The sequence below is a fragment of the Mastigoproctus giganteus genome, chromosome 7 (assembly GCF_048544385.1).
Source record: "Mastigoproctus giganteus isolate SK-2022 chromosome 7, ASM4854438v1, whole genome shotgun sequence".
Taxonomy (NCBI): domain Eukaryota; kingdom Metazoa; phylum Arthropoda; class Arachnida; order Uropygi; family Thelyphonidae; genus Mastigoproctus; species Mastigoproctus giganteus.
The window spans coordinates 129034657-129048574 of NC_143581.1; the positions used below are offsets into that span (position 1 = coordinate 129034657).

The 13918-nt window shown below is 36.8% G+C and overlaps 1 protein-coding gene across 1 annotated transcript in view; it reads right to left on the reverse strand.

Annotated features, from left to right (window-relative positions):
• The window catches only part of LOC150083193 (queuosine-tRNA galactosyltransferase-like), a 374131-nt gene that overhangs the window by 145013 nt on the left and 215200 nt on the right, over positions 1-13918 (reverse strand). The window contains exons 9-10 of the mRNA XM_090377897.1: positions 8788-8912; positions 2161-2296 (exon numbers count right to left, since the gene is read on the reverse strand). Coding sequence (XP_090234023.1) covers positions 2161-2296; positions 8788-8912 — 261 coding nt within the window. The remainder of the gene's footprint in view (positions 1-2160; positions 2297-8787; positions 8913-13918) is intronic.

Consider the following 13918-nt stretch of genomic DNA (forward strand, 5'->3'; position numbering starts at 1 on the left):
GCCATCACAGTTGCGAAGTTATATCCACAATATGAGAGATGCCAAAGGGTGTTGGTAATAATGTATTTGAAGACGAAATGCACAAGGCATAATCCTTATGGGTTTTGGTAATTAACTATATAATATCGGAGTAGATACACCATAGTTAACCCATAAATTTGAACTACGTATGTAGTGTAAAAGGCATCGTTTTAATAGTATCTCATATTGTGGGTGCCTTCACAACGAGATAGCTGGTATTGCACTACTTCAAATAAATAACACTTCTCTAGTAGAGAAAACTACTGTTATTTATTTTCAGAGGATACCACCACCCAGATGATCGTTTCGAAGCTAGTGGGTGGGCATATCTCATATTGTAATTGAGATGTGCCCGATATGCAATATTGCACTACCAGGGTACCTGCCCGCCCACTGATGATGAAGCCCACTAGCTTCGAAACGATCATCTGGGTGGTGGTATCCTCTGAAAATAAATAACAGTAGTCTTCTCTACTAGAAAAGCGCTATTTATTTGAAGTAGTGCAATACCAGCTATCTCGTTGTGAAGGCACCCACAATATGAGATACTATTAAAACGATGCCTTTTACACTACATACGTAGTTCAAATTTATGGGTTAACTATGGTGTATCTACACCGATATTATATAATTAATTACCAAAACCCATAAGGATTATGCCTTGTGCATTTCGTCTTCAAATACATGTTAATGTATGAAGTGTGTTGCATTTCCAGTGCAAATAGTAATATTAATGATTAATATATATAATATATATTTGAAGCATTAATATTAATGATTTATAACAAAAAAGTAAAAAGCAAAGACTTATCTGTGAACCAAGGAAATTTTGTTTCTGAACATCTGCTCATGGTAACAAACATAAAATCCAGTGCTTCAGCTACAATATACAGCATATAGATAGCCTATATAATATGTATGAAAAAATAAATAAATAACTGTCAGATTTCATTGGTCTAATTTTAATGAAATCCTGGAAGGGTCGACAAATAATTCTAAGAAAATTTAATATAAAATTTCATGAAAATCCATTTACTGGGAGTGGAGTTATTATATATGGATATAAAAAAAAAAAAAAAAAAAAAGAAAAGAAATAATAATTGCTGAATTTTTATTGGATGATTTTAATCAAATCTAGAATGGAATGGAATGAAATGGAATATAAATTATAATTTATATTCCATTTCATTTTCCATTCCATTTCATGGATTTTCATAAAATTTCATGAAAATCCATCCACTGGGATTTGAGTTGTTACATGCAGATAGATGGAGGGACAGCTATATAGACATATGGACATGACGAATAGGTGCATTATATAAAAGCAGAAAAAAAGAAATTTCTGCTTTTGTCTTAATGGTTTGAATGTGAAAAATAATTGGGAACTGGGATTGGTATTCAAATAACTGGAATACTACTGTATTTAGATTCATCTGTGTTAACAGTCTGAATCTGGAAAAAAAAAAAAAAAAAAAAATGATTAAAAATTTAAAAAAATGGATACTGAATGCATCAAATTATACAATGAACAAGTAATATAAAAAAAAAAAATTTAAAGTCAATTCCTACTTAGGTCAACAAAGAAAAATTTTATTTTAGTTACTTTTTATTAAATAATTACAATTAATATAAATATGTATATACTGTACATATGACAGAATCACAATATTAAGTGGCAAAATAGAAAGCGAATTTCCTTGCAATTTTCCATTTTCCTTTCTATATATGGTGTTGGACTATTATTTTTATTCACATGTTTCATTTTCCATTTTGTTCTCTCCTTGACTCAGACTAGAACCCAGAATGAAAAAAGAATCTGAAAAAGAAATTTTTTTCAAGCGATCTACACGCTTCGCCACTGACGGTATTTATTCCTAAATTTATATCCTGCTAAATATCTTATATAAGAGAAATTTTTTTCTCCCATATAAAATTAAAATTAATTAATTAAATTTAATTAATGAATTAATATTTGAAAAAACTGTATTAACATCAAGTGTTATCCACTACAAGTTTAAAAAAATGTATTTGAACTTGAGTGGATGAATAAAAAGTATTTTATTAACGATTGAAAATTTGAACAAGATATATAAATATATATAGGGAGAGTGTGAACTAATAGTAGGAATTGAAAAATACCTTATCTCTGTTCCTTGGAGACAATGATTTGAACAGTTTCCTACCCTGTTTCCCAGCATTCCATACAGAGAAATACTTCCAATGACCAATTACATGTTCTTCTATCTCTTTAACTCTGATATTCCATATTGTATTCCTACAGGGACATAACAAGCATAATTATTATTTCAATAAATTTAAAACTTTATTATTTAAATTGACAGAAAAGATACCAGTTAAAGAATATTAATATAACTATTCATATTTGTGTAAATATATTGGGACATGATCTTAATTAGTTACCTGTGCATTTTTTTTATTAATGCAGTTGTCATATTTTGTGGCATAAAAGTCAGATGAAAGATGAGAAAACAGCTAAATTTTCTTAAAATCTTTATTTTTCTAACTAGTGGAGATATACTCGTTTGTTGGTGGAGTTGTTCTTGGTTAATGTGCTAGAAATGCAGTTCTGCCTTATTACAATACTATATTAGCTGTCCTCAGATGCTTTCAGGATTAGGAGATTTTGACTACATTCCCTTCGTGTAGTCTGAAGAGACAACAAGTCATTAATGATCCATTAAGAGTCAGTAGGTTTCTGGACAGCAGAAACCTACTGACATTGCTTAGAGAATTATACAGAAGGGAATAGCAACATGTAAACATATTTATGGGTGTCGTCAGTAGCAGCAGAAGATAACTGGGAAGATTTTAATTGCATAGGTGAGGAGATTCATTTTTCCATTTCCTTAAGTGCACTTGTAGTTTTTTATTTTTAATTGTTAACCTGTTCACATGTTCCAACCCACTACAATAGTGAAGGACATTCTTGGTGAAGAGTATAGTCACTTTACTGTTCTCACCAAATAAGTAATCTTCTATACCTTTCCTACAGCGAGTTGCAATCTCTCTCAGAGGAAATTCAGTGAAAATGATAATAGTTCCAGATTTAGCCTTTGGTGGGGTGGGAAATGTATCCACTTAAGGGTTATTCTCAGTAGAGGCATAAGCATTATTGATAACAGAATTCTCAACAGGAATCAGACTCAGTAGTTACTTAGCTGTGATTTGGCATTATCAGGAGGAGTATCATGTGCACAGTGATCAGTCTGTGATATCATTGGTTCTACCCCAGTTGAATTCAAAGGAGTCAATCCAACACATGGAAAAACTTCAGTAGAAGCCTGTGAAATACTATCAGCTATATTTTTGTTTGCCAAATCACAACTGTTGAAGGGCATGATTGACTAGAACTTCAATAATGAAGAACAGTAATCTTTTCCCCTCAAATGCTGCATTTAAAGCAAAGGCTAAACAATGGGCTGCCAGAGCATGTCATGGAGTCTTGTCAATGATATACAGGGTGATTCCCTACCAGTGAGACAAACTTGCAGGAGGTGTAGGGGGCACAAAGATGAATCGGAATCACATAGCATTGCAGGGTCCAAAATGCCTTCGTCATGCGGTAGAGGACGTTGAATGGGAGGTCACGTGAACAGCGATCCCGCTGGAAGTCAGCATTTGCGAACCGGTTCCCGAGGCAGTAGGATGGGCGAGTATTTAAACGTTGAACTGGCCGACATGCACCTCGCATATGGAGCTGCGGACTGTAACGGGCACGCCGCTCTGCGCTTGTACCAGGAATGTTTCCCCGCACAGGCGTGCTCCTCATCATACGATTTTCGCATGTGTGCCAGAAGGTTACGTGAGACTGGTTGTTTCACGAGAGGTACCATGAATCGAAAGCGAATGACAAGGATGCCAGACAATGAGGAGAATGTCCTACGTCTTGCAGAAGGCAATCCTAGTACGAGTACTCAAGCGATAGGCCAACAATTGGGTATTTCCCAATCCACTCTATGGAGGATACTGTCAACAAACCAAATGAGTTCATACCATCTGCAATACGTCCAATCATTGGAGCCTGTGGATTATCCACTCCGGAGGACTTTTGCTACTTGGTTTCTTCAACAGAAACGGTTCGCAAATTCCGACTTCCAGTGGGATCACTGTTCATGCAACCTCCCGTTCAACATCCTCTACCGCATGACGAAGGCATTTTTGACCCTGCAGTGCTATGTGATTCCAAGTCGTCTTTGTGCCCCCTACACCTCCTGTAAGTTTGTCGCACTGGTAGTGAATCACCCTGTATATGAATTTTGCTAGCAGCAGGGATAAGGAGGTGATTATCCCCTTGTATAAGGCAATGGTCAGGCCACACCTTGAGTACTGAATACAGGTCTGGAGGCCTCATTTTAGAAAGGCTGTAGAGTTGCTAGAATGAGTACAGAGAAGGGCAACCAGACTGGTGAGAGGAACAAAGGGTGCTCTTACAAAGAAAGGCTTAAGTTCTGCTAATTTCAGCGTTTGGAGACTAGGTACCTGTGAGGTGATCTGATTGAGGTGTATAAGGCCTTGAATGGTTTGAGTAGGCTCAATGCTGATAGGAGATTCTTCAGCTTGCTCAGATTAAGAACCTTGAGGGAGCACAGATTCAAACTGAGGAAAGACAGTTGTAGAATAGATGTGCGGAAGTTTACCTTTAGCCAGCGGGTAGTTGATTGCTGGAACAGACTTCCATCTGTTGTTGTGGAAGTTGATGGCTTAAATAAATTTAAGGCTGAACTAGATAAAATTTGGAGTGACCAGATGGGTGAAATGAGAAGGGTTTTTTTTTTTTTGTTGTTGTTGTTTTTGCTAATGATGTATAAGCTTGCTTTCTTGCATCATATGCCTCAACTAATGCTAATAAAAAACAGATATACAAATTGCAGCAGTGTGGCATTAATGGCAAGTTGCTGCTTTGGATAAAAGAATGGCAGAGTGAGAGATGACAGATAGTGGTTATTGAATGACACTGTTCTTCTCTAATGTCATCAGCAGGGCCCCCCCCCCCCACAGGTTTCGGTGTTGGGCCATTGTTGTTTTCAATATTTTTAATGATATCAATGAAGACATATCAGGCTTAATGTCTAGATTTTCTAATGATAAAACTAAGGTTGGCAGGGTGGTCAATCACAGCAATCAGGTTATGCTACTGCACAAAGATCTAGACAAATAGAGGTCTCCCAGAGAATACTTACAAGAAACTCCAGAAAGTTGCAATCCTGTACATCTGTAGGATAGTCAGAGCTCCTACACGAACAGTAATAATAACAGCCGGACATAAGAACCACCCTGTGCATTTGGTACCAGTACCCACGATGGGGGTGAACCCTCCCACCCATCAGGAAGAAATAATATAGTAATAATAACTTATCTTTCACTTCCTCTCTCTCTTATCAAAATTATTTAGCTCCTAAATATAACTCAGTATACATTTGGTATTTCTATCCCTAAAAACTTCTTCACAGGTGAATGTAGATGCCAAATATTATTCAGTTTATTAGAATACCTAAACAGGATCATTAATAATTATGTCAGTCATATCTAGCTGGCCAATATGGTTCATCCCTTTGGTGATAGCAAAAGAACCTTTGCTATTTTTCTTTGCATTCTTAGCCAAAGACTTCTCATTATTTACTTTAGTGACTTGATTGCAGGGAGGATCACCCAAACTAGTCTGTGCTGATTATAGGTTTCTGTGTGTGCTGCTAATTCACAATCATCTCATGCATTTTCTGTTCTGCCACTGATCTCATTACTTCATATGACATCCATTTAGGTCAAAACCTAGAACAATATCTCTTAGTTGGCATAAAAAGCTTAGCAGCTTCTATGTTACTTCCCTGGATACTTCTCATTTAGAATTTTCAGCTAGTTTAAAAATTATCTAAAACCACTGCAGTCACCTGTACAAGAGCAATATCCCTTTCTTTTAACCTTGACAGTAGTTTTATCTTTAAGTAGTTCTTATACTGATATATTATGATCACTGTCATCTAGAGTTTCTCTTACCTAGATATTCTTAATGCAAGAAGAGTCACTGCTGATAGTCAGATCAAGATTTATTGTTTTCTCTTGTTGCCCCTCTAACAGGCTGGTGTAGAAAACAGTAATCCAATAAATCCTGAAAAGTTTTGCTACTGTGTGAGTGACCAATTGACAAGTTTCAATATCTGGAAAGTTAAAATCCCCCATAAGACATCCTGATTTACTGGCCCACTCAATCTGTGTGTACAGTTTTTTTTTCTTATACTCCTTACAGTTGGTCTATCTTAATCTCATAATCACTCATAATTTCATTTTTTGTCTTCCCAGTGCCCATGTCATACTAACCCAACTGAACATTGCACTGGCCACCCATATCAACTGGGTGCACTGCCTTAGAATCTAAGTATTTGTTAAAAAAAGTGCACTTCTTTTCCCTCCTGTCCTATCTAAACTTTCTGTACATTTTGCACTTGCTATATTCAAATTACACATTCCTTATGTTTGAGTGATACCATATCTCCGATGACCCTACAATGTCAGTATTTGAACACTTAACCAGTACTTTAAATTAATCAAATTTGTTTACTAAAGTCCTAGCATTAGTGTACATGCAAGTACTCATGCACCTGTTTCTGTTCTTGGTAATCCTAAGACAGCCCATGTATGTGCCTGTGCTCAGGAAGACCCCCAGGAGACCTTGTAATCCTTGACATCTTCCTTTCCATGCTATTGAATGCAAGGTAGAAGCAATGCAAGGACTCTGCCTGCTATTAATCTATTAGTCTGTGTATTCCCCCCAAAGCTAGCAGTTTCCTGACTGACTTAATGCTGCCATGATAGCATCAGCAAATATCCAGTTATATTAAAGGAGGCAGCAAAGGAAGTAAGCAAACCCTTAGCCATAATTATAAGAGCTTCCTTGGACTCAGGGGAGGTCCCCATGGACTAGAGGTGTGCAAATGTATCACCAATTCACAAAAGAGGTTCAAAAGGTGACAAGTAACTACAGACCTGATAGTTTAACTTGTGTTAAGGGGAAATAATGGAATCACTGGTGAAAGAAGCATTGCAGGACCATCTAGACAAGACTGCAGTAACAGTTAAGACACAGCATGGGTTTGTCAAAGGGAGGTCTTGTCTGACCAATTTGATTGGTTACTATGATGTGGTCACAAAGGAACTGAATGCCAAAAATAATTTTGATATCATATACTTGGATTTCAGGAAAGCTTTTAATACTGTTGCACATGGAAGACTGCTATACAAATTGGAGAGGTATGGCATTAAGGGTAAGCTGCTACAATGGATCAAGGGATGGTTGAGTGGGAGACAACAGAGAGTGGTAATCAATGGACACTGCTCTTCGTGGACAAATGTTATTAGTGGAGTTCCTTAGGGTTCGATGTTGGGCCCACTGTTGTTTTGTATATTTATCAATGATATTGATGAAGGTATATCAGGTTTAATGTCCAAGTTTGCAGATGATACAAAGGTTGGCAGGGTTTTTAACAACAGTAATGACAGTATACTACTCCAACTGGATCTAGATAAGTTGGGAAAATGGGCTGAGAAGTGGCAACTGGAGTTTAACATTGACAAATGCAAAGTACTGCATATGGGTAGCAATAACCGAAGAGAAATGAACCCATATGCAGTACTTTGCATTCGTATTGCACAAGTCTGGAGGCCTCATTTTAGGAAGGATGTGGAGTTGCTAGAACGAGTACAAAGAAGGGAAACAAGATTGGTGAGGGGAACAAAGGGGTGTTCTTACCAAGGAAGGCTTAAGTTCTGTAAATTGCAGCACCTGGAGAGTAGGCACCTGTGAGGTGATCTGATTGAGGTGTATAAGGTCTTGAATGGGTTGAGCAAGCTGAATGCTGATGGGATTCTTTGTCTTGCTCAGACTAAGAACCTGAGGGGGCACGGTTTTAAATTGAGGAAAGATAGTTGTAGAATAGATGTGCGGGAATTTGCCTTTAGCCAGTGGACAAGGCAAAATTTAAGGCTGAGCTGGACAGGCATTTGGAACGAATGGAGGGATAAAATGGGAGGTTTTTTTTTTTTTTTTTTTGGCTGATGCTGCATAAGTTTGCTTTCTTGCATTGTATGCCTCTACTAATGCTAATGCTAAATATTCTTGCATCTTTTTCCTGTAAACACAGTCTCTCAGAATTTCTCAGCAGATTAACAAGCATATGCTTGTTAAGCTACATAATTAACAATTATGCAGGTTATATATTATCCCAATCGTACAATTGCCTTGTATAACAGGGATTATCACCTCCCTGTCCTATATAATTCCTATATATAATTGACAAGACTCCATGACCTGCCCTGGCAGCCTGTCTGCACTGCTCAGCGAACTTCATATTTGGCTGCACAATTACCCCCAGTTCTTTTTCACTTTCCACTTCCTTGAGTTTAGTACCACCCAGTTGGTACGTCTCTCTCTTCGGTTATTGCTACCCATATGCAGTACTTTGCATTTGTCAACGTTAAACTGCAGTTGCCACTTCTCGGCCCATTTTCCCAACCTGCATTCTTAATTAACAAGCATAGAGCATACTCAGAAAAATTCTACTCCATAAGCCTTGCATTGTCTCTCCAGGCAAAAATTTTTTTTAACAAGGCTCCTTTTTTTTCATATCTGAGTAGAATTACGAACACTTTTAAATATAATTCTAACTTATGACTTTTTCTCATCACTGCCAAATTAATTGAATCAACTTAAGTCTGTGGATAAGTTTTAACATATAACAAACACCAACATACTCATGAACAGAAAATGTAGTTGCTTGTGGATGATATCGGTACATCAACAAATCTTCTTCTACTCTATGCAGCTTTCCTCCAAAACGTAAATGAGCAAAGAAAAACAGAAGATCCTCTGGAATACCCTAAGAAATATTAAAATACTGTGGTTTATAAATAAGTAATATGAATAAAATGAAAAAAAAATTAATAAATAATAAACAACAGCAAAAAAACTACACGCACTCATCTGATTTTTAGGCCATCTGATGTGCAAATGACTAATTAAACTATGAGAAAAAAAAGTTTTAGGAGAACTAATAAAGCCTGCTTTTCGGCTGATACAGGAGTCAAAGGGCACATTTATGCTGTTTTAATTTTTATTCATAATAAGATAGCACTGATTTCTTCAACAAGATTAAAAATGTCAACAAGTTGTTGTCCAATACCGGACAATAATACAACTACATTAATAAGCTTTGTTTAGTAAAACTGAGTTATTCTTGAAATTGTTATTTAGCAAGAATAGCATTGTAATGATAAAAAAGAAATTAATGTACTTGCATTTATTACTGTTGCTCATTTCTTTTTCTTCTGAAAGTTTTAATGCTGTTATTATAGCACACTTTTTGTAAAAAAAAAATTTTTTTAAATAAAAAAAATTCTTTAAAGAGCAAATTTCCTTTTCAATGTTGTAGTGGAGAGCATCCTATTCAGCATATACATAAATGCAATGTTGCATGTAACTTTCTGCCCACACTTAAATACATTATTTTTTGTTATTATTATAACCAGAGACAAATGATGTAAGAAAGCAAGTTTACAAAAAAAATTCCCATTTCACCAATCCAACAGTTTGTCTAGTTCTTTCTTGAATTTATTCATGCTATCCACTTCCACGTCAGATGGAAGTTTGTTCCAGTAATCAACTGCCTGCTGGCTAAAGGCAAACTTTTACATTTCTATTCTGTGACCATCCTTCCTCAATTTGAATTTATTTCCCCTCATGTGCATAGTGTGAATAAGAGAAAGAAACCCATCAGCATTGGGCTTGCTCAATCCATTCAAAGCTGTAAATACCTCAAATAAGATCACCTTGCAGATGAATAGTCTTCAGACACCGAAATTTGTAGAACTGAAGCCTATTTTGTTGTTCTCACCAATCTCACTGCCCTTCTTTTCTCTTCTTCTTGGTAAGAACTTCTCCTAACCAATCTCATTTCCCTACATTTTTGAAACTAGAAGAGCATCAAAGCAGGTTTGCATACTTTCTAATCTCATTAGTAAACTATTATTAGATGGGTGCTATTGTACTGAAAAAATTATTATGAAAATTAAATGTAATTTATTAGTGAAACAATGTTTATTTACTGAATTTTCTGGGCAATAAGGTGTATTGGACCATACAATGCACACCAATATTTTAGAAGACAAATATTTTATTAGATATATTTGAAACACAAATTCATAAGTGCCTACCAAACAAATTTCAGAGTAAAACAAAGCTTTTAATCATTGTATTATGCTCATCATTACTAATTTATTTTGATACATATCATTTCTTGAAATGACTTGACAACTAGCTCGCACTTCACTAATTAGTGAAATGTGAGACAAATTTTTCACCCATTTTCTCACCTTCAAAATGGTTGTCACTTCATTCATCCTATTGATGTCAAATTGTGATTTGGTGCCTTTATCCAATTGGTCCACTCCTTGCAAGCAAATACTTTAAAAGGCTTGTTAAGTGGAATGTGGCTAAGGCATACTGAAATTAAAGGTAGCTCCATGCTTAATTCATAAGCCATCTTCTCTGGGGCCTCTATTAGTTTTGAGCTACTTGACACAGAAACACCAAGGGAGCCACCTGGGTGTTTTCATCGTACTACTGCTTGATATGGTTAGAGATAAAGATATCATTGTGTGAACCTAGTATACCTTTGTATAATAAGACCCACGGAGTTTTAGGCAACATGTTCCAGGGAAAAAGTGCATCTTATGGTCCAAAAAATATGGTAACTGAATTTATTAGTATAAGTGAATGTTTATTGACTTGATCAGTGGATTTTCAACATTTGAACACAGAAAAATTTATTAATGAAGTTAAACAATGACCAGCATAATACAACACAAAACTCCAAGAGTACAGATGATCATGATATCAAAATAGCATCATAGCAAGAGAATGGATTAGCATTAGCAAAGGCACATGATGCAAGAAAGCAAGCTTATATAGCATCATCGAAAAAAAAAAAGAAAAAAATCCTTATTTCACCCATCCACTTGCTCCAAATGTTTATCAAGTTCTGCCTTGAATCTATTTAAGCTATCAACTTCTACAACAACAGATGGCAGTTTATTCCAGCAATCAACCACCCACTGGCTAAAGGCAAACTTCCGCACATCTATCTTACAACCATCTTTCCTCAGTTTGAATTTATGCCTTCTCAGGCAATTATTCTGAGCAAGAGGAAGAATCCCATCAGCACTGGGCATGCTTAAACCATTCAAGCCTTTATACACCTCAATCAGATCACCTCGCAAGTGCCTAGTCTCCAGACACTGCAATTTGCAAAACTAAAGCCTTTCTTTGTAAGAGCAACCCTTTGTTCCATTCACTAATCTTGTTGCCCTTCTCTGTACTCGTTCCAGCATCTCTACATCCTTCTTGAAATGAGGCCTCCAGACCTGTATAGAGTACTCACGGTGTGGCCTGACCATTGCCTTATACAAGGAAATAATCACCTCCTTATCCCTACTAGAAAATTTCCTGTATATCATTGACAACACACCATAAGCTACTCTTGTAGACCATCTGCACTGCTCAGAAAACTTCATATCTGCCTGCATAATTACTCCCAGGTCCTTTTCATTCTCTACCACTGTCGGTGTGGTATCACAGAGTTGATACGTTACTCTGGGATTCCTGCTTCCCATATGTAGTACTTTACATTTTGTCAATGTTAAACTTCATTTGCCACCTCTCAGCCCATCTACTCAACTTTTCTAGATCCTGTTGCAGCAGTGTACTGTCATTAGTGTCATTAACAACCCTGCCTACCTTCGTATCATCTGGAAACTTGGACATTAAGCCTGATATACCATCATCAATATCATTTATAAATACAGAAAACAACAATGGACCCAACACTGAACCCTGAGGGACTCCACTAATAACATTAGTCCATGAACAGCAGTGTCCATTGATTACCTCTCTCCGTCTTCTCCCACTCAACCATCCCTTTATCCAAAGCAGCAATTTGCCTCCAATGTCACACTGCTCCAATTTGCGCAGCAGTCTTCCATGTGCAACAGTATCAAAGGCTTTTCTAAGATCCAAATATATGATATCAAAGTTATTCTTTGTATCCAGTTGCTTTCTGACTACATCATAGTATCCCATCAAATTAATCAGACAACACTTCCCCTTAACAAACTCATGTTGTGTTGTGTTGTGTCCGAGCTATAACTGAAGTCTTGTCTAGATGATCCTGCAATGCTTCTTTAACCAGTGCCTCCATTAATTTCCCCGCAACAGAAGTTAAACTAACAGAACGAAGGGTTGCTCTTATGAAGAAAGGCTTAATTTTTTTGCAAATTACAGTGTCTGGAGAGTAGGCACCGGCGAGGTGATCTGATAGAGGTGTACAAAACCTTGAATTGTTTGAGCATGCTCAATGCTGATGGGATACTGCCTCTTGCTCAGAATAATCACCTGAGAGGGCATAAATCACCTCGAATGCGAACAGAGACTGTTGGCATTCGAGGTGAGCGGACGCGCTTAGACAGGGATCCTCAGTTAAGTGGTTTACTTTTGGATAGTGCTTTTAAATATTTGATTTATTTAGATATTGTTGGATTATTTTGTTATAGGTTTTCCTGTAACTGTTTGGTTTTAATAATATTATAGATATAATTTTTTAAAGTTACTTTCATTGATATTTATTTAAATTTATAATGGTAGTTACGAGATCTGCCTTAAACATGTCACAGGGTATCGTGACTCACACGGAAATAGCCGATGACGATTTACGGGTGAGTAATGATTTAATCCATTGTGGAACCTGTGGAATGTTTTCCAAGGTCGACCTGGTGACTAATCCTACCTCACCTGGGGATTCTTTTCTTTGTGATCGATGTAAGGAGTGCACCGATCTTAAATTACAATTTGGTGCTGATGGAACAATTTGAGTCCCTGAAAAAACGAGTGCTTGCCCTCGAGAATGATGCATCTGGGAGCTCGTCAGGGATTCAAAACTCCAGCAATCTACCAAGTGATGCACACCAGATTCGAGCCTCAAAACAGAAAAACCAAGTGCAAACTACTCTGGTTAAAAAGGACATTGTTTTATTAGGAGACTCCATTGTCAGGGAAACGGGGAATATTTTTTGTAATAAGGATAGGTGGAGCAGAACCAGGGTATGTCTGCCGGGAGCAACTATTGATAATGTCACCAACAGATTGTCAGATTTTAAAGGGGTTAAAGAAAATAATATTATTCATGTGGGAACAAATGATATTAAACGTACACGATCTGATGATTTGTTGGAAAAATACAGGACCATGCTGAGGAAATGTCGCGAGCTAGGCCATAATGTCTATGTGTCTGCAATTCTGCCCAGACACGATAGGAGGGATTATATATTAAGAGCCTTGTGAATTAACTCAAGACTTGAAGGAATCTGCAAGGCTTTAGGGGGTAAATTTCTATCAGCATGGCCCACACTTGTAGGTAGAAGGAATTTGTTTTGTAGAGACGGGATACACTTAAACAAAGGTGGTGCAAAAGTTTTTGCCAGTATTATTGAGGATACCTTAAAGGTTCAGGGAAACTGCTAGTTGGGGGGGGGGATGTGGGTAATACTGACACGCGTTTATCTGATAATATTGTTCAAAGTAACTCTTGCACATACCTTAAGAGTTCTTATATGTTACCCCAACTGGACGTATTATCTAGATGTTCTGGGGGCAGAAACGTTTCACATGAGCGGGTAGCTAATATCAGGGAAGAGAGCCTAAAAAACATCAAGGGTTGGTTAGGGTTGTTAAATATACAAGAACAGTAAATCTTAATTGTTTATACAGTAACATTAGAAGTGTCGTCAATAAAATGAGTGAATTCGAACTGCTGGTTAAAACAAGTAACGCGGA